At 39.5% G+C, this 21,699-nt stretch overlaps 1 protein-coding gene across 4 annotated transcripts in view; it reads left to right on the plus strand.

Annotated features, from left to right (window-relative positions):
• VMP1 (vacuole membrane protein 1) overlaps positions 1 to 21,699 on the plus strand; it is a 109,632-nt gene that overhangs the window by 43,839 nt on the left and 44,094 nt on the right. For all 4 annotated transcript variants that reach the window (XM_036340165.1, XM_036340166.1, XM_036340168.1 and 1 more), the window contains one exon: positions 532 to 663. In XM_036340165.1, the coding sequence (XP_036196058.1) occupies positions 532 to 663 (132 nt within the window). The remainder of the gene's footprint in view (positions 1 to 531; positions 664 to 21,699) is intronic.

The raw sequence follows: 21,699 nt of genomic DNA on the forward strand, positions 1-21,699 counted from the left end.
TCAGGCTGGGTGGTTCAGTTGGTTGGAGCCTTATCCCATACACCAAAAAGTTGTTATGGATGTCATCCCCATTCGAGGCACTTAATGGGAGGCAACTGATGATGATTCTCTCTCTCTCTCTCTCTCTCTCTCTCTCTCTCTCTCTCTCTCTCTCTCTCTCCCTCTCCCCCCCCTCTTTCCTTCCTTCCTCTCTGTCTAAAAATCAATAAAAAATACATATCCTTGTGTGAGGATTATTAAAAAATAGAGTATAAGTAGATATGCAAGAGAACTAACATTAATTTAGTGTCAGTAATACACCAGGATTGTCTGACATTTTTATGTATAGCATATTGCCTGGCATTGCCTTGGTCAGTATTGGGGCCAGGATTCAAACTCCTACCCTCCTAGTTATGTACTAGTATATGCTTTTCTCACTGATACCTACATCTTCATATGCTTTTGGTGATATCGAAAAATATAGATTTGATGTGTTTAGTGTCACTGTGTTGAGAACAGAATCTTATGTGATTGTTTTGGTTTTTAACATAGGGTGTCGGTACAGCAATTGGAGAGTTGCCTCCGTATTTCATGGCCAGAGCAGCTCGACTCTCAGGTGCTGAACCAGATGATGAAGAGTATCAGGAATTTGAAGAGATGCTGGAGCATGCAGAGGCTGCGCAAGTAAGAACAGTGTGGGGGTTGGAATAAATAGAATATTTTAATTATCCCTAAAGAGCTTAGGATTAAGGTGAATTTGTTCATAGTTTCTTTGAAGAAGACTGCCAGTGTGAAAACAAAATTACACATGGTTTGGGATAGAACATTCAGAAAAGATGAACTATACAAGTGGTTATCATCTTGATTTTAGAATAGGGAAATATAGAAAGCATCAACAAGACAACTCAGACTCAGCTAAAACACCTTGTTGTTGTTTTGTTTTTAAGGTTTTCACAATGCAAATAGATGTATAACAATTTAAGAGAATTTTTTGTAATTTTCTTTTTAAATCAGGTACCTTTAAAAAAAATTTAATCTGAGGCTCTTTGCTTCTGTTATATTTTCCAGATTTTCATCTTTTAAGTTACATAAGTGTTTGTAGTAATAATATTGAAGCATTCTAGAAGTATTAAAAGTGAAAAGTGAAAACCCACATACCTACTCCCCAAAGTAGGATAATGATCCTGTAATTCTAAGTTGTTTTCTTTGCATTTATAACTTTTTAAAATAAAAACTATGATCATACTGTACATATTAGGCTCAAGTTTCCCCCCCACATATAATAGACATTTGATACTAACTTTTAAGATCGTGCTCTTATTATGAAGTGACACAACTCATTGTAGACAACTGATAAATATATCTACTTAAAATTAATCCCTCCATCCTTCAGTCTTTTTCTCTATAAATATTTATAACAGTGAGTCATATTCTATTTATTGTTCTGTGACTTGTTTTAAATATAAAGTCATACTGTGAACATTTTTCAGTGCCATCAAATATTTTCTGCATCTTTGCTTTTTATTACAAAGTTTCTTATATAAAATGTTGAAAATACAGATAAAAAAAGAAAAAACTTTAACTGGTTCATTTATCAATTTTTTATATTTAGTATATTTTTCATTTTCTTATCAATTGACCATTTTTAAGGCGATCTCTTTTGTCATATGCTGTCAGTATTTTCCCCATGTTGTTTATTTGCTTTTTTTTACTTTTAGAATAGAGAAATTTACATTTTTTATATCAGTATCTTAGACTTTTTCTTTTAAAATAATCCCTAAAATTATCTTCCTGAACCCTTATAATTATATAGTAAATATTTAGCTCTATTTTCTTTTAGTATTTTTATGACTTAATTATTTTACTAGAGGCCCTGTGCATGAATTCATGCATGGGTGGGGTCCGGCTGGCCCCGATCAGGGCTGGGTCAGCAGGGGGGAGAGGATGCAGGAGGTTGGCTGGCCAGCCCCACTCCCAGTCGGGGTGGGGGTACCGATTGGGGGCAGTTGGCTGCTGCAGTACGCATCATAGCGACCAGTCATTCCAATCACTTGGCTTATATATAGATATAGATACATATTGTTAAATCTTTAATTTATTACAATATTTTACCTACCATATAATGTAGGGACCTAACTTTCTTTTTTTCAGGTAATTAGCTATTTGTATATTCCAACATTGTTTTCCCAGTGATTTTAATTTAGTTTTGACTTATATTTTACTACTATAAATTGCATATTATACCTTTATAAATAGTTATTGGTAGTATTTTTAAAGATATTAAGTTTTTATTTGTAAGCTATAATTTTACTGGCATCATATATATATATGTGTGTGTATATATATATGTATATATATATATATTCACTTCAGAGAAGAAGGGAAAGGCAGAGAGAGAGAGAAACATCAATGAGGAGAATCACTGATTGGCTGCCTTCTGCATGCCCCACACTGGAGATCGAGCCCACAACCCGGCATGTGCCCTGAGCCATGCCGGCCAAGCTTACTGATATCTTTTTAGTTATATATTACTGATTGTGATTTAAAAGTTCTTACAGTAATCAGTTTTCACAAAGACCCAAAAGTTAATCTAACTTTGGTGTTGGAATTTCCTTATAGATACATGTATTCTGTAAACCCCCAATTTGATGGGAGCAATAAAATATAGAGAAGGTAACAGTAACTAAAACAGCAAAGTAAGTAAAATGAATAATTATGAATGGGTATTTGAATTTTAAGATTGCCTGAGACTTAGGTAGAAAGTGTGTTTTTTATTCCTTTGGTAGAATAAGTTTATCAGCAGGAAGAGTGAAAAAAAATACTTGGCTCTCATTGCTTTACCATGTGCTCTCCAACTAGGATAAAGGGTGTATGCTTTTACTAGGAAGTTGTTACTAGGTAACAATTTTAAAGCTAAGTATTTGTTTAAATTCCAGTGTTGACTGATAGTTGGATTTTGTACTATAGATATTTTTGGGGGAGCGGGGGGGAGATTAACACATATATTTGAACTGATTCCTTTTGCTACCTAACTTATTTTCATGAGTTCAGTATTGAGATTAGGCAGTATTTTTCCACCAAGCTGACTTCCTTTTGCTCTTGGCTTTCTGTCATGTTTTCACTAGATGTCTGTGGGAGGTAGACATGAATGAATGTAGTTTCCTATGACCTTCAGCAATTCTAGCATCATTTGTAAAAGTTAGGTCACCTGACTCCCTCCTTTCCTCCCTTATCTAGTCATTCTTTTTTTTTTTTAATCCTCATCCAAGGATATGTTTTTACTGATTTTAGAAAGAGAGGAAGGGAGAGAGAGAGAAAAAGAGAAATATGGATGTGAGATGTCTTCTTTCTCTTCCCACTCCTGGTTCAGACCTTAATTACTAGGTCCCTGAACATTTCCAGCAACTTCCTAATAAGTCTCCTCTTAACTAGTCTTTTTCGTTCGTTCTTTTCTTTTTTTTTTTTTCTTTTTTTCTGAAAACTACCTCTGGTCATAGAACTTTGCTACTCAAAAGTCTTCCCAACCCCTGGGTATTGTCTTTTTCTTTATCTTTCTTGTGTACTTTTCACTTGCTACCTTATTTTAAAACTATTTATGAACTTTTTTTTTTAATATATTTTTTATTGATTAAGATATTACATATGTGTCCTTGTCCCCACGTTACCCTCTACCCCCACCCCCCGCTCATACCCCCCCCCCCCCCCGTTGTCCATGTCCATTGGTTAGGCCTATATGCTTGCATATAAGTCCTTTGGTTGATCTTTCCCCCTTACCCCCACCCTCCCCTACCTTCCCTCCAAGGCCCGACAGTCCAATCAATGCCTCTCCGTCTCTGGATCAGTCCTTGTTCATCAGTTTATGTTGTTCATTATATTCCACAAATGAGTGAGATCCTGTGGTATTTATCCGCTCTCCAGTTCCATCCATGCTGTGGCAAATGGTAAGAGTTCCTTTTTCTTCTTCTTCTTCTTAAAGAATACCTTTCAGCATTTCATATAATGCTGGTTTGGTGGTGATGAACTCCTTTAGCTTTTTCTTATCCGTGAAGCTCTTTATCTGACCTTCTATTCTGAATGATAGCTTTGCTGGATAAAGTAATCTTGGTTGCAGGTTCTTGCTATTCATCACTTTGAATATTTCTTGCCACTCCCTCCTGGCCTGCATGGTTTCTGTTGAGAAATCAGCTGACAGTCGTATGGGTACTCCCTTGTAGGTAACTGACTGTCTTTCTCTTGCTGCTTTTAAGATTCTCTCTTTATCTTTTGCTCTTGGCATTTTAATTATGATGTGTCTTGGTGTGGTCCTCTTTGGATTCCTTTTGTTTGGGGTTCTCTGCGCTTCCTGGACTTGTAAGTCCATTTCTTTCACCAGGTAGGGGAAGTTTTCTGTCATTATTTCTTCAAAAAGGTTTTCAATATCTTGACCTCTCTCTCCTTCTGGTACCCCTATTATTCTGATGTTGGTACACTTGAAGTTGTCCCAGAGGCTCCTTACACTATCTTCATATTTTTGGAATCTTTTTTCTTTTTCGGTTGGGTATTTTTTGTTTCTTTGTATTTCAAATCTTTGACTTGATTCTTGGGATCCTCTTGTCTGCTGTTGGATCTCTGTAAATTATTCTTTATTTCAGTCAGTGTATGCTTAATTTCTAGTTGGTCCTTTTTCATGTCCTCCATGGTCTCACTATACTTATTGAGGGATTCATTAAATTTATCGGCGGTTTCCATAAAATTCTTGATAAACCTTATAAACGTGGCCTTGAACTCTATATCCAGTCGTTTGCTTTCCTCCATTTCTGCCATTTGTGACCTGTTTCTTTGTCTCCGCATTTTGGCTGCTTCCCTGTGTTGATAGAGTGGCCCTGAGCTCCAGGTGTCCTGTAGGGCCCAGTGGCTCAGCCTCCCCAGTTACCTGAGGTGGACACTCTTGGTGCACTCTTGGTGCCTTGGTTGTTGTAGGATCACTGGGAGGAATTGACCTCCAGGCCAGTTGGCTGTGAGAATCAGCTGTGTCTGAAGTGGGAGAACTTCTGTGCTGAAGACACCCTTCTGGGGCAAGACTTGCTTCAGTGGGGCTTTGGTGCTCACTGAGTCTGCTCCCTGAGTGTGTCCCTTATGGATCTGAGGAGTTGCAATCTGGATGGTCCCCCTCTGACCACTGGGTACAGTGGCTCCTGGATCTAAGGAGGTGCTAATTCAGCCTCTGCCTGAGGCCACACAGCAGGAGCCACAAAGAGGCTCAGCTGTGAAGCAATGCAAGCCGCTGCGGGGGCCTTATGCCTTCTCTTGGAAGTTCTGGGTCTGCCTGGCTCGGCTGCAGTTAGGTACATTCACATGCAAAAGCCTCTGCCGCAGCCTGGCTGGGGCGGGGTCTCAGGGAGTCAAAGGGCAGAGAAAGCAGCTATGGCTGATTCTCCTAAGGAATCGCGCGTCTCAGTGACCCGATAATTGCTGCAAGCACCTCTGAGGGAAAGCCGCACTCAAGTTCACCCGCTGCCTGACAGTCCTGCTTCTCCCCATATGAGTCCTGGGTCCCCAGAGACTTCCCAGAACCGGAGTTCAGAGCAGTCGGGAGCTTGTGATTCAAAAAAACAGCCGCGTCCTCAGGTGCCACCCCCTTTCCGCGTGCGCGCGAGCCGCCGTACCTCTGCACTTCACCTCCGCAGCTCCTTTGGCTCTCAGTGTGCTTTTCTTTCCTTCTAGTTGTAGAATTTACACTCAGCCAGGCTTACTGTTGTTCTGGATGATGTCTGCTCTGTCCTTTGCGGTATTTTTCAATTGTTGTGGGAGGCGGCAATTTCCCGGTGTTTATCTATGCCGCCATCTTAGTTTCTCCTCTGTTTATGAACTTTTCTCATCTCTCTCAGGAATCTGTAAGCTCCTTAAGGGGATGCCAAAAAAAAAAATGTGTGCATTTTCAACAATGCCTGCCTGGTCTTGCACACATTACTCATGAGGTAGATACTTGGAATAAACTAAGAAATATCAAGTGAGAGAGAAAACGTAGCATTACATGAAATATGTTCACTTCATGCCAAAACCGGTTTGGCTCAGTGGATAGAGCGTCGGCCTGCGGACTGAAAGGTCCCGGGTTCGATTCCGGTCGAGGGCATGTACCTGGGTTGCGGGCACATCCCCAGTGGGAGATGTGCAGGAGGCAGCTAATCGATGTTTCTCTCTCATCGATACTTCTAACTCTCTATCTCTCTCCCTTCCTCTCTGTAAAAAATCAATAAATATATTTAAAAAAAAAAAAAGAAATATGTTCACTTCATATTACTCTACTGTAAAATAAAATGTAAAAGTGTAGTGAACATAGAAATTATTGAGATTTCAAATCATTAAGAAGAAAGATTGGGTGGAAGGGGTCAGTGGGGGGAAAAAACAAAGGGGACATTTCTGAGTCTTTGAACAATAAAGATAAATTTTAAAAAACAAGAAGCCCTGGCTGGTTTAGGTCGGTGAATAGAGCGTCGGCCTGTAGACTGAAGGGTCCTGGGTTCAATTCCGGTTAAGGTCACATGCCTGGGTTATGGGCTTGATCCCCAGTTGGGGGGCATGCAGGAGGCAGCCAGTCAATGATTCTCTCTCATCATTGATGTTTCTCTCTCTCTCTCCCTCTCCCTTCCTTTCTAAAATCAATAAAAATACATTTTTTAAAAAGAAGAAAGATTGAGCAGTTTTGCATCTTTTAGTTTAATAATCATCTGAGAGCAAGCATTAAAGATAATGTAAAAGACATTATACCAAATGACATAATTTTTAATTCACATCCAGTAAAACAACATTAGTAAAATGCTATACTTTAGAAACAAATGAAGGTTCCTATGATAACTTGTTTATTCTTTAAGCTGCATAACCAAAGGAAAGGGAGAAGTAAAGGCATTAGGAATAAGAGTTTGAAAAATAAAGTAATTTATTTGCTTGATGTGTCCTAAAAGATTAGGGCAGCCAGTATTGAAGTAATGGGGAATGGGATCATGGAGGTGACTGTGGTTTTTTGTGTTTAAAGCTGACACAATAGAGTAGGAATGTCGTACATATTTACTTGGAAGAATATGGTTTGAATAAGTGTGCTTTCCTAAATGCTGTCTGTCCAAGTGACCTCACTACTTGGATTCTTTTTTTACAAAATGGTAGGTTGCTGACTATGTGAAACTGTTTCTTACTATTTCTATCAATATAGGAAATTAAGAATTAAGTCAAATAAGAAATTGAGCCCTGGCCAGATGGCTCAGTTGGTTGGAGTGTCATCCTGTACCTCCAACTTGGTACACAGGTTTCGGGTTCCATTCTGGTCAGGGTACACAGCTAGATTTCAGTTTGATTCCCTGTTGGGGTTGCATATGGGAGTCAACTGATCGATGTCTCAGGTGAGGATAAGAAAAATTTTTTTAGAGTTTAGAAAATGCAAGTTGTTCCTCTATATTTGTATTGACTAATTTGGCTTTCTTTTGAATATAATTCATGAGTCTGTTAAATATTTCCTCAAAGGCTATTTTATAGTTTCTGGATTTTTTAATTGAATTTATTGGGTTGACATTAGTTAATAAAATTACATAGGTTTCGGGTGTATAATTCTATAATATATCATCTGTATATTGTATTGTGTGTCCACCACCCAAAGTCAGATCTCCTTCCATCATCATTTATTCCCCCTGTACTCTCTTTTAACTCCTCACTTATCTTTCCCTCTGGTAATCACCATATTGTTGTCTGTGCCTATGAGTTTGTTTTTTGTTAATCCCTTCACCTTTTTCACCCAGCTCCCCCCCCCCCCAACCCTCCTCCCCTCTGACAGCTCTCAGTCTGTTTCTATTTTGTTAGTTTATTTTGTTCTTTAGATTCCATATATAACTGAAATCATATGGTATTTGTCTTTCTCTGACTGACTTATTTCACATAGCATAATACTCTCCAGGTCCATCCATGCTATCACAAAAAGTAAGATTTCCTTCTTTTTTATGGCCAGGTAGTATACCATTGTATAAATATACCACAGCTTTTTTATCCACTCATCTACTGATGGGCACTTGGGCTGATTCCAAACCTTGGCTATTGTAAATAATGCTGCAGGGAACAGAGGCATCATATATTCTTTCGAATTAGTGTTTCTGGTTTCTCTGGATATTCCCAGAAGTGCAGTCACTGGGCCCAAGGCAGTTCCATTTTAATTTTTTGAGGTAACTCCATACTGCTTTCCGCAGTGGCTGCACCACTCTGCATTACCACCAGCAGTGAGGAGGGTCCCCTTTTCTCCACATCCTGGACAGCACTTGTTTGTTGATTTATTGATGATGGCCATTCTGAGGAGTATGAAGTGATCTCATTGTGGTTTTAATTTGCATCTCTCTGATGATTAGAGATGTTGAGCATTTTTTTTTTTCATATGTCTCTTGACCATCTGTATGTCCTCTTTGGAGAAGTATCTGTTTAGGTCCTTGCCCATTTTTTAAATTGGATTCAGTCTTGAGTTTTATAAGTTCCTTATACATTTTGGATATTAATCCCTTATCAGATGTATCATTGGTGACTATGTTCTCCCGGGAGCACGTCTGCCCTTTTCTCCTTCTCTTCCCCTCTTCTTCTCCCACAGACATACATCTCCTAAACTCTAAGGGACCCTACAAGATTTACAACCAGGGCAGCAATGGGCAGTGGCAGGTTGTTCTGGGCAAAACCCCCGATCCTGTCCCCAACACCCCCTTTTCTCTTACTTCTTAGTGAGCCAAAGCAGACCAGCCTAGGCCGATTTCACCAGCCCTTTCTTGTTCCACTGTCCCCAGCTTTAATAAGTGTCCTCTAAAATTCATCTGGACTCGTGATGTGAAATTATTCTTGTATGAACTCAAGAACCCACACACACTACCAGTTGGCCCTAGGCAGACCTGCTAAGGGTCAGAACCCCTTTCCGGTGACAGTACCATGCCATGTTTAATATTTTTTAAAGTTATTTTTAGAAAGAGAAGAAGGGAGAAGGAGAGAAATAAATGGCTTCCTCCTGCACCCCCTCTACCAGGATAGAGCCAGGCAACCTGGGCATGTGAATCAAACCTAAATGGGAATCAAACTGTTGACCTTTTGGTGCACGGGAGGATGCTCAACCAACTGAGCCACACTGGCCAGGGCCAATGCCGTTTTGATTCATATTATTACTATCAATATAGAAAATTGAGAATTAAGTCGGAAATTGAAATTTCTTAAAACTTTATTTTTTAAAAGAATGCAATTTTTTTCCTCCACATTTATATTGACTTGCTTGTTTTTCTCTTGAGTATATATAATTCATGAGTCTGTTAGGTTAAGTATTTCCTCAAAGGCTATTTTATAGTTTCTGAATTTAATCTTTTTTTTTTTATTATTGATTTTATTGATTTTTTACAGAGAGGAAGGGAGAGAGATAGAGAGTTAGAAACATCGATGAGAGAGAAACATCGATCAGCTGCCTTCTGCACATCTCCTACTGGGGATGTGCCCACAACCGAGGTACATGCCCTTGACCGGAATCGAACCTGGGACCCTTCAGTCCGCAGGCCGATGGTCTATCCGCTGAGCCAAACCGGTTTTGGCTTAATCTTATCTTAAGGGAACATTTTTTAGCTTTTGTTTAGGGCTTCGGTATTTAAATTAATTAAAACTTGTTCACTGCAGTTGATTGGAGAGTCGTTCCATACACCAAAAGGTTGCAGGTTCGATTTCCCGTCAGGGCACATACCGAGATTACAGGTTTGATTCCCATTGGGGGCGTGTATAGAAAGCAACCAATTATGTTTCTCACATCGACATTTCTCTCTCTCTCTCTCTCTCTCTCTCTCTCTCTCTCTCTCTCTCTCTAAAAATTAATAAAAACATATCCTCAGACCTGGCCAGTTTGGTTCATTGGATAGAGCCTCGGCCTGTGGACTGAAGGGTACCCTGTTTGATTCTGGTTAGGGGCACACGCCTGGGTTTTAGGCTCGATCCCCAGTAGGGGGCATGGAGGAGGCAGCTGATCAATGATCCTCTCTCATCACTGATGTTTCTGTCTCTCTCTTTCCCTCTCCCTTTCTCTCTGAAATCAATAAAAAATATATTAAAACAAACAAACAAACACATATCCTCAGGTGAGGAGTAAAACATAATAATTAAAACTTGCCACTTGTCTGATTTATTGAAGTTAAATTCCAATTAAGTTTAAATACTAATATCTTTTCGCTTACTAATTTGTGTTAAATATATTTAAGGACACAAAACTTTTATTAGCTTAATAGAATTTTTATCTATCCTTTTTAGAAATGTTAAGTTATTTACGTTCTTTTATTAGTGAAAACACATAGCACCAAAATAAAGTTTGTTCATTACAATGGTAGTTCTCATTCTTATGGCCAGTGCATTTTTTTTTTTTTTATGCATTACCCAATGAATATCCCCCTCATAGACGGGGATAATTAAAGGTTCTTTAGACATTCTTTTGATGATAGAATATCTGTTTGATCATTTGAGTTTAGAGACTATGGGAAAGTATTTAATAATGATTATTTATACACTCACTTAAGTGCTTTAACGTTCCTTTGATGCTATTCTCTGTTAAGCACATTTTCCTATGAAGTGTTTGTAGCTGCCCACACCATGTCAATGCCTGCTGGTTTTTCCCCTTGTGAAGTTTCTGTTCCTTTACATACAGAGATTTATGAAAGAGTCTCTGGTGTGGATGATCTGAAACCCACCAGGACTCATTCTCATATAATTTAGTGCCATTTGAACACTCTGGGTGTCAGTTGTTGCTGGAACCTGTTTTTGACTCTGTTGAACCTTTGCTGGCTGTGGTTTGTCTGGCCATCACATGACTTCTCTGAAAATTCCCCCTCCCCTTCATTTCCAGTAAACTATTTGAGTAGGAGTGAGTCAGAGTGAAACCAGCTTCCCTGTAACCACAGGGCTTGTTAAAGAATTTGTCAACGTGGACTCTAGAGGGTTTGCATTAAGCTTTGCTATGGTTTGTGTTGTGTCAGGAGTTCCACAGAAGAGCTTCCGGCTCTCATGATCTCTTGCTTGTTTGCAAAAGGGTTAAACTGATAAGTGTTGCCTTAATGAGCATCAGAGACACCTTAAACACGTTTTTTTTTTATCATGTAAAGGCCAAGGCTTACTGTAGTTTCTCTTTTCAGAATCATCCAACCACACCCAACAACATTTAGTTTTTGAAAAGGCAGGCCTTTTCTTCTTTCGAGCTGGCTCATGATTTTACCACAAAGTACCATCAAGATTAAGCAATTTCCAGTGGTCTCTCTTGAAGGATTCTGTTGCAGGATATTGCGACTGACAGCAGAGTGGCTTTGGTACATGAAAGTCACTGACTTGCATTTGGTTCCACAAGAAAAGGTCGCATTTAAAGCAATTCTGTAGTTGCAGTCCGTAAAAGCAGCCATAGGCAGGCGTCCGCCGGAGCTGAGCAGGCTGTCTGCTGAGGACAGGACATTTGGATGTCACTCATTCATAGGGTCGCCAGGAGGCAGAGTGCTCTCAGTCGCACATAACACACAGTTGTGATCTCTAAACACACTTAGCATGATTTATGGTGGAATTCTTAATGCCTCATTTTATTTGCTTTCTCAGGAAACTTTTACTTTATTTAAACTCTTTTCCCTGGCCGGGTGGCTCAACTGATAGAGCATCGTTCCCATACACCAAGGTTGCGGATTTGATCTCCGGTCTGGGCACATACAAGAATCAACAACCAATGAATGCATAAATAATTGGGACAACAAATTTCTCTCCTTCTCCCCCACCCCCTCTCTCACCTTTCTCTCTCAAATCAATTAATAAATTTTTTTTAAAATAAACTCTTTTCTCCACCCCACTCCCAGACTTTTTATCTTTCTTTGTTTTCTTGCTCTTCTCTATTTCTTTAACCCATCCTTATAATAGTAACTAACTGAACAGGACAGAGAGCTATAACTTGATGCAAGTTATTGAATGAATGGTCTCTAGGAAATTGTCTATTCATTATACATTCCTGAATCAATTTGTTTTTAATTGTGCATTTCTGTATTCATCTCAGCAGACTTTTACTTAAATAATTAATTTAATGGCCCAGTTGGCCTGGCTCAGTGGTTGAGCAGTGACCTATGAACCAGGAGGTCACTGTTCGATTCCTGGTCAGGGCATATGCCTGGGTTGCAGGCTCAATCCACAGTGGGGGGGGTGCAGGAGGCAGCCAATCAGTGATTCTCTCTCATCATTGATGTGTCTAGCTCTCTCTTCCTCTCCCTTCCTCTCTGAAGTCAATAAAAATATTTTTTAAATAAATTTAATGAATACTTTTAAGTCCAACCTCCTAAAAATAATTTTTATTCTGCCTAATGTTTTTGTAACAAAATAAATTTAGATGAAAGAACATGGGAAAAATTTTGATTTAGTTACCCCTCACAGGAAAGGATGCAAAATAATGGAAGTTTAAAGTTGTTTATATTCTAGCAATGCTCACTAACTCTCAATAATCAAATTAAAATAGAAAAAATTATTTTGATGAAGTGATTCTAATTGAAATTAGATGATATTAAGATGAAGGGGAAAAAAGAGGTTAATATAGCTTGGTCTTTAACAAAACTCAGTAAATAATAAATGTTTGTTTTTCATGTTAGTTTGTTTTGGCATTGGAGTAGAATATAGTTTTCGTTTATGTCTGCTTTTTTCTTTTCATTTGCACACCTGCTTACAGATATGGAAAAAAATAAGCAGGGGGTAAGGATTAGGTTACCTTTGTTAAACTCATTTAAAGATTTTTTTTTTTCAGGTTTATGTTTCAAAACACCTTTTATAAAATGCCTTTAGAAAGGCTCCTTTCATTGAAACTTGGACCAACAGACTATGTGTGCTGTGATTTTGCTCATGAGTTTGCAAATCAGTTAACACACTAAATATAAACCCACATTCTCTTATAACTGCTGAGTGCTTCCGGGGTCCTGGCCCAAGACCAGAGTTTCTTATAAGACATGGATGGCAGGATTTCCATTATGCTCATTTCATATTACAGAAGTTTTTGTTTCTAATTAGATAGGGTGTGTGGTTTGTAATAATAGATCTGTAGTTCTCTTGCTGAGTATGTAAGGAAATTTCTCTTGGTAGAGTGTTCTTCCCATTTTTCTGTCTTGGTCCTTACAGGGTAAAAACATGAGCTGTCATGTTTTTGTTTGTTTTGTTTTATTGTTGTTGATCTTCACTAGAGGATATTTTTCCCATTCATTTGGGGCGGGGGAGGGGGGGTGAGTGGAGAGAGAAAGTAACCGAAACGTGAGAGAGATACGTTGATTGGTTACCTCCCACCAGGGTGGGGATCAAACCTGCAACCCAGGTACCTGCCCTTGACTAGGAATCGAACCCGAGATCCTTCAGTGCTCTGGCCCGTGCTCTAACCACTGAATTACGCCAGGGTGAGCTGTCATGCTTTTAAACTAAAGCACTATATAGTGGATCAGGAAGTGGGCATGATAATCAACCCAGTGCTCCCCTCAGAAGTAGACATGTATTCTAGATTCCTTGTTCCTTTCCCCTGATATAAATCTGCATCAATTAATTTATTTAAACTTGCAAACATTTGTATTTTTACTACTTCTTGAGATAACAACTTCATAAAATTCATAGCCTATTATTTAAAGAAGTGCTTGCATTTGTTTAAATTTGTCTCTCATTCTTGTAAGATTTAACAGTCCCCTTTCCTCTTTTTATAACTCTACAGATTTCAGTTAGTTGCCTTTTACCCGCTGTAGAGAATGTGACCATTTACTTTTTATATTTAACAGCCCCCAAACACTTAGAGTACTTTAATAATGTTTATCTAATTCTTCTATATCCTTCCTACCATGAAGTTATCAAAACTGCACATCATTTTCCAGGGAAGCTACTACACTCATGTTTTTCAGATTTCTACAACTACAGTTCTGATTTGCTAATGTTTTTAATAAGTTGTTTACTTCAATAAGCTGTTTACTTGGAGACTGCTTCCATTTCCCTTTTCTTTGTTCATATCTCAAAACTTTTATAACTCATTATTTTATATTTAAATACATTTTCCCTAAATGTATTATCTTACTCTTGTCCATATTGAAATTTACCTGCCAATTTATTATCATAAATTTGGCAATTCTCATTTCAACTGTAGATTTGGAACTTAAATTCTCTGCTCCTTTTTCCAGGGCTATTTATAAATCTATTAAGTAGAACTGGTTCTGTCCTGGGAAAGAAGTCCACTACTCATATTTCTCATAATAGAGAAGATCCCATTTATCTTTAGCCTTTGTTTTCAGTCTCTTAAGTTTCCTGTCCCTGACAGTTTTATAAATTCCATACTGACTTAGTTTGCAAAGCTTTGGTCTGTTTTTGTTGTGTTACATACATAGCAGCTTATCATATGCTTTTTGTTTTTTAGATTCCAGTCTGAATCTGGAAATAAATGTTATTTATTACTTACTTGTAACCAAAATACAATCTGTTGTAAAGTGCTAAAAATTGGAGTTGATTTCCCCTCCTCTGCCTCCCCTACCCCCCCACCCCAGCATCAACTGAGATTGGTAAAAGCCCTTTCTGGTGAGATGAGCAGATCACATGAGGAGATAACTGACTTCAGACAGGAAAAAGAGAAGAAAAGAAAATTTTATTACTTCTGTGTGTCATTTCTAATAAATCTTGCATACTCAGACATTTTCCCCGAGTGTCTAGAGCACTGTTGTTCTTGGGCTACAGAGTCATCTCATTTTCAAGTAGCGGCTAGGCAGGCACTGATGGGAGTAGATGCCTGCCTGCCTGCCTGCCTAAGAATTACTATTAGGTTTCTTTCCAACGGGGAGAGAGATGGACAGAGGAAAAGGAAGCAGCAGATACTGGCCAATTTTAATGCTGGCTACTTGTCCTTTCATTTTAATTTGGCTGGACTATGAAAAGGAGGAAGAAAGTACTGTACAGTCTGCTTATCTGAACTTCCAAAAATACTTTTTTTTTAAATCTGAGAATGTTAACAAATACTGATGTTCAGCCCTGAAAAGGCTTCCGAAAACCTTACTTCTTCCATATATTTTTTCTTTCTAGACTACCCAAGAGATATTTTATGTTTAATAGGTTATTCATGAGTTTTAAGATTAGTAGTGAGATAACCATTATAGGTCTAAATAACGAAAAAATTTCCTCTTTCTGGAGACAAGAATATATTAAGAATTAGAATTCTGGAATACTTTGTAAAGTATGATTATCTGACCATGATGCTGTATACCTAAATCTAATACAAAATAGTATTGAATATAAACTGTGATTGAAATATAAAATTAAAAAGAAAAGAACTAGCATTCAAGTGTAGTAACCTCAGCTATTTCTCTCTACCTTCTTGTGATGGAAGGTTTAATAAACCAGTTGATGGTACTACAAGGCAGATTTGATAAATTTTCAATTCTTAATGCATTTCCTTTCTTTCCTCCTCCCTGCTTTGCAGCCCTCCTCTTCTCAATATTAAAATGTTGCTATTTTTATATTAAAAACAAACAAAAACCTATCATCCCCCGAGTCGTGAGATTGCATTAAAACTGAGCTCATCATGTCTGACCACGGATTCTGACAAGATACTTATTCCATTGGCTCTCAGGCTTTTTCATCTTTGAGAGTTGGTAATATAACTTCACTCTAAACAAATTTGTCCCATAATCAGTTTTGTTTCTTACTGGTCATGGTGATAGGTATTATTATCACCATCTTATAGAAAAGATAAGAAACTGGCTCAGAGAAGTTTGAAGATAGTGCAATCGGTACTCTAACATTTTGGTATCACAAGAACTCTGTAGATTGGTGTTTGTATTGTATCTATAAGAACGTTTTGTCCTTTTTGTTTTTCATTTTCTCCCTTGCATTGTAGGTTTCATGAGTTGTTCATCATCTCTTTCCCCTTCTCTTTAACACTTGCAACCCACCACCCATATACACACCCTGGATTATTTATTTCTCTCTCATCCGAATAAACTTGCTAGAACTTGCTTTCACTAAATTCTTAGCCTGGCTTATTCCCTCACCTCCTTTAGGATTTTGATCAAATGTCACCTTTTCTGTCAGGTCTTATATGACCATCTTATTTAAAATTATACCTTCTCTGCCTCTCCATCCTATAATTTTTCTCTCCTCCCACTAAAATGTGAGCTGTGTGAGGGTCCAGGTTGTTATCAGATTGACTCAGTGTTGAATCCCCTGCTCCTGTGGTAGTGTTTGGCAGGCATAAACTCTTTTTTTTTTTTTTAATATATTTTTTATTGATTAAGATATTACATATGTGTCCTTGTCCCCACGTTACCCTCTACCCCCCACCCCCCACCCCCGCTCATGCCCTCACCCCCCCGTTGTCCATGTCCATTGGTTAGGCCTATATGCTTGCATATAAGTCCTTTGGTTGATCTTTCCCCCTTACCCCCACCCTCCCCTACCTTCCCTCCAAGTCCCGACAGTCCAATCAATGCCTCTCCGTCTCTGGATCAGTCCTTGTTCATCAGCTTATGTTGTTCATTGTATTCCACAAATGAGTGAGATCCTGTGGTATTTATCCGCTCTCAAGTTCCATCCATGCTGTGGCAAATGGTAAGAGTTCCTTTTTCTTCTTCCTCTTCTTAAAGAATACCTTTCAGCATTTCATATAATGCTGGTTTGGTGGTGATGAACTCCTTTAGCTTTTTCTTATCCGTGAAGCTCTTTATCTGACCTTCTATTCTGAATGATAGCTTTGCTGGATAAAGTAATCTTGGTTGCAGGTTCTTGCTATTCATCACTTTGAATATTTCTTGCCAGTCTCTTCTGGCCTGCATGGTTTCTGTTGAGAAATCAGCTGACAGTCGTATGGGTACTCCCTTGTAGGTAACTGACTGTCTTTCCCTTGCTGCTTTTAAGATTCTCTCTTTATCTTTTGCTCTTGGCATTTTAATTATGATGTGTCTTGGTGTGGTCCTCCTTGGATTCCTTTTGTTTGGGGTTCTCTGCGCTTCCTGGACTTGTAAGTCCATTTCTTTCACCAGGTAGGGGAAGTTTTCTGTCATTATTTCTTCAAAAAGGTTTTCAATATCTTGCCCTCTCTCTCCTTCTGGTACCCCTATAATTCTGATGTTGGTACGCTTGAAGTTGTCCCAGAGGTTCCTTACACTATCTTCATATTTTTGGAATCTCTTTTCTTTTTTCTTTTTCGGTTGGGTATTTTTTGTTTCTTTGTATTTCAAATCTTTGACTTGATTCTTGGGATCCTCTTTTCTGCTGCTGGATCTCTGTAAATTATTCTTTATTTCAGTCAGTGTATGCTTAATTTCTAGTTGGTCCTTTTTCATGTCCTCCATGGTCTCCCTATACTTATTGAGGGATTCATTAAATTTATCGGCGGTTTCCATAAAATTCTTGAAAAACCTTATAACCGTGGCCTTAAACTCTATATCCAATCGTTTGCTTTCCTCCATTTCTGCCATTTGTGACCTGTTTCTTTGTCTCCGCATTTTGGCAGCTTCCCTTTGTTGATGGAGTGGCCCTGTGCGCCAGGTGTCCTGTAGGGCCCAGTAGCTCAGCCTCCCCAGTTACCTGGGGTGGACACTCTTGGTGCACTCTTGGTGCCTTGGTTGTTGTAGAATCACTGGGAGGAATTGACCTCCAGGCCAATTGGCTGTGAGAATCAGCTGTGTCTAAAGTGGGAGAACTTCTGTGCTGAAGACACCCTTCTGGGGCAAGACTTGCTTCAGTGGGGCTTTGGTGCTCACTGAGTCTGCTCCCTGAGTGCGTCCCTTATGGATCTGAGGAGTTGCAGTCTGGATGGACCCCCTCTGACCACTGGGTACAGTGGCTCCTGGATCTAAGGAGGTGCTAATTCAGCCTCTGCCTGAGGCCACACAGCAGGAGCCACGAAGAGGCTCAGCTGTGAAGCAATGCAAGCCGCTGCGGGGCCTTGGGCCTTCTCTTGGAAGTTCCAGGTCTGCCTGGTTCGGCTGCAGTTAGGTACATTCACATGCAAAAGCCTCTGCCGCAGCCTGGGTGGGGCGGGGTCTCAGGGAGTCAGAGGGCGGAGAAAGCGGCCATGGCCGATTCTCCGCCAGGAGTCGCGCGTCTCAGTGTTCCGGTAACGGCTGCAAGCACCCCTGAGGGAAAGCCGCCCTCAAGTTCGCTCGCTGCCGGACAGACCAGCTTCTCCCCGTATGAGACCTGGGTCCCCAGAGACTTCCCGGAACCGGAGTTCAGAGCCGTCGGGAGTTTGTGATTCAAAAAGACAGCCGCGCCGGAACCGGTTTGGCTCAGTGGATAGAGCGTTGGCCTGCGGACTGAAGGGTCCCAGGTTCGATTCCGGTCAAGGGCATGTACCTGGGTTGCGGGCACATCCCCAGTGGGAGATGTGCAGGAGGCAGCTGATCAATGTTTCTCTCTCATCATCGATGTTTCTAACTTTCTATCTCTCTCTCCTCCTCTCTGTAAAAAATCAATAAAATATATTTAAAAAAAAAAAAAGACAGCCGCGTCCTCAGGCGCCACCCCCTTTCCTCGCGCGCGCGAGCCGCCGTACCTCTGCACTTCACCTCCGCAGCGCCTCTGGCTCTCAGCGTGCTTTTCTTTCCTTCTAGTTGTGGAATTTACACTCAGCCAGCCTTCCTGTTGTTCTGGATGATGTTTGCTCAGTCCTTTGCGATAATTTTCAATTGTTGTGTGAGGCGATAATTTCCCGGTGTTTACCTATGCCGCCATCTTAGTTCCAGGCATAAACTCTTGATAAACATTTGTTGAATGAATGATTGGGCCACTGTGTCCTTATCTCTGTATTTTTATTACCTTGCATGTAGTGGTTTACCAACTTTATTTGGTTGAATTTAATAGCTTTTAAATAAGAATTCTGGTTTGGGGAAAAGATTCTAACTTTGTCTTCTATGATGATTCTATGAACAAAATACATATATATATTGTTTTTTCATAACTCAGCATTTAAAATACTTAAAGCTTTTCTTTTCCTCTTGTTTGTATGTTTGAATTTATTTAATCTTCATTTGAATTATCAGAACTGCTGTTTACCACAAACACAATCATTAGAACCATCTGTAGCAGAGGAAAATCCTTTAGATTTTTTTTTCAATTGAGATTATTAATTGTCAACATGGAAGCACTATTAAGAGTAATCTGTGTTATAACCACTTTTGATAAATGTTTGGAACTATCTACTAAAGTTAAACATACACATACCCTATGATACAGCAATTCCATTTGAAAATTTATGTGCAACAGGAAGATGTGCCAAAAGACTTGTACAGGAATTTTCATAGCAGCATTATTCATAATAGCCCCAATGTTCACCAACAGTGAACAGCCCTAATGTTCACCAACAGTAAATAAAGTGTGATATATTCATACAATGGGATACTATACAGCAACAGCAAGAAATTCGTGATTGCTACATGTTGTAAGCATACATAAATCACATGGACATAATGTGGAGCTATAGAAGCCAGACATAAAAGAAAACCTACTGTTTAATTCCATTTATGTAAAGTTCAAAAATAGGCAAGCTACATCTGTGTAATACAAGTCAATGATAGTGTTTATTTTGGGGTAAGGAGTAATTACTAGGAGTGCCACCAGTGGGGTTTCTGGAATTCTGGTCATGTTCTATGTCTGGATCTTAGTGGTAGTTACATGGGTGTATTCATTGTAAAGTTTCATCAAGATGTATATTTTAGATATGTATACCATACTGTATATTCGTTGTGCCGCAGTTAAAAGAATACTTTTACTGCCTCATCTCTCCAGAGTAAATTTGATAACCAGTACATCAGTACCTGCAGACATCCATTTAATCCTGATTTTGACCCAGATATAGCTGATAGCCTCATATTTTGAGCACAACTCTCTGAAATGTGTATTGTTCCCAGATTATATATTCCTTATATATAGTTTTATGTGAAAAATCTTACTGATCATTATTACATAATTTTTGAAAGGGTTAATGTGGAGGAAATGCCATAGAACCTACTGTAGGCACAGTCGCCTTTAGGTTAATGACTTTGGGGTCTTTAGTTTTTCTGGACCCCACAGAAAAGAAAATCATAGTCCCATTTTTAGACAGTGACAAAAGCAAGCAATAGATCATTCTACCTAGAGAATCTATACTCTTTTTTTTTTATTAAATCTTTATTGTTCAGATTATTACATTTGTTCCTCTTTTTTCCCCCCATAACTCCCCTCCTCCCAGTTCCCTCCCCACCCTCCACCCTCACTCCCCACCCACTGTCCTCATCCATAGGTGCACGATTTTTGTCCAGTCTCTTCCCGCATCTCCCACACCCCTTTTCCCCCCAAGAATAGTCAGTCCATTCCCTTTCTATGTCCCTGATTCTATTATGATCACCAGATTATTAATTCACTTGATTCTTAGATTCACTTGTTGATAGATGCATATTTGTTGTTCATAATTTGTATCTTTACCTTTTTCTTCTTCTTCGTCTTCTTAAAGGATACCTTTCAGCATTTCATATAATACTGGTTTGGTGGTGATGAACTCCTTTAGCTTTTCCTTATCTGTGAAGCTCTTTATCTGACCTTCAATTCTGTATGATAGCTTTGCTGGATAAAGTAATCTTGGTTGTAGGTTCTTGGTATTCATCACTTTAAATATTTCTTGCCACTCCCTCCTGGCCTGCAAAGTTTCTGTTGAGAAATCAGCTGACAGTCGTATGGGTACTCCCTTGTAGGTAACTGACTGTCTTTCTCTTGCTGCTTTTAAGATTCTCTCTTTGTCTTTTGCTCTTGGCATTTTAATTATGAAGTGTCTTGGTGTGGTCCTCTTTGGATTCCTTTTGTTTGGGGTTCTCTGCGCTTCCTGGACCTGTAAGTCTATTTCTTTCACCAGGTGGGGGAAGTTTTCTGTCATTATTTCTTCAAAAAGGTTTTCAATATCTTGCTCTCTCTCATCTTCTGGCACCCCTATAATTCTGATGTTGGTACGCTTGAAGCTGTCCCAGAGGCTCCTTACACTATCTTCGTATTTTCGGATTCTTTTTTCATTTTGCTTTTCCAGTTGGGTGTTTTTTGCTTCTTCACGTTTCGAATCTTTGACTTGATTCTTGCGCTCCTCTGGTCTGCTGTTGGGTGTCTGTATAATATTCTTTATTTCAGTCAGTGTATGCTTAATTTCTAGTTGGTTCTTTATCACAACATCGAGGGTCTCATTAGATTTCTTGAGGATCTCACTACATTTATCGGCAGTCTCACCAGTCTTTTCGAGGGCCTTACTAAGTTTATCGGCAGCTTCTAGACAGTTCTTGAGAGACCTTAAAAGTGTGGTTTTGAGCTCTATATCTTCCATTTCTGACATTTGCATCCTGTTTCTTTGTCTCCACATTTTTTTTTATCTTTTCTTGGTGCACCCCCTAGTGGTCTTTGTGCGCAGTCTTGTTGTAGTTAAGCCTTGATTGTTGTCAGCAATACCAGGGGTGATTTGACCTCCAGGCTAACTGGCTATGAGAGTCAGCTGTGTCTGCAGTGGGAGAGCTTCTGTGCTGGATCTCTAGGGCGGTGCTAATCTAGCCTTTGCCTGAGGCTATCTGGCAAATGGCTCTGCGCAGGGCTTGGGCGGGGCGGGTCCCCGGGGATCTACAGGGCGGGCGGAGCAAGCAGTTATGGCTGCTCTCAGTTCCATCCCTAGGGGCTCTGCCTCTCAGAGTCCCAGCAACCGCTGCAAACCTCAGAGAGAAAGCTGCCTTC

Source organism: Myotis myotis, unplaced genomic scaffold (genome assembly GCF_014108235.1).
Source record: "Myotis myotis isolate mMyoMyo1 unplaced genomic scaffold, mMyoMyo1.p scaffold_m19_p_17, whole genome shotgun sequence".
NCBI lineage: Eukaryota > Metazoa > Chordata > Mammalia > Chiroptera > Vespertilionidae > Myotis > Myotis myotis.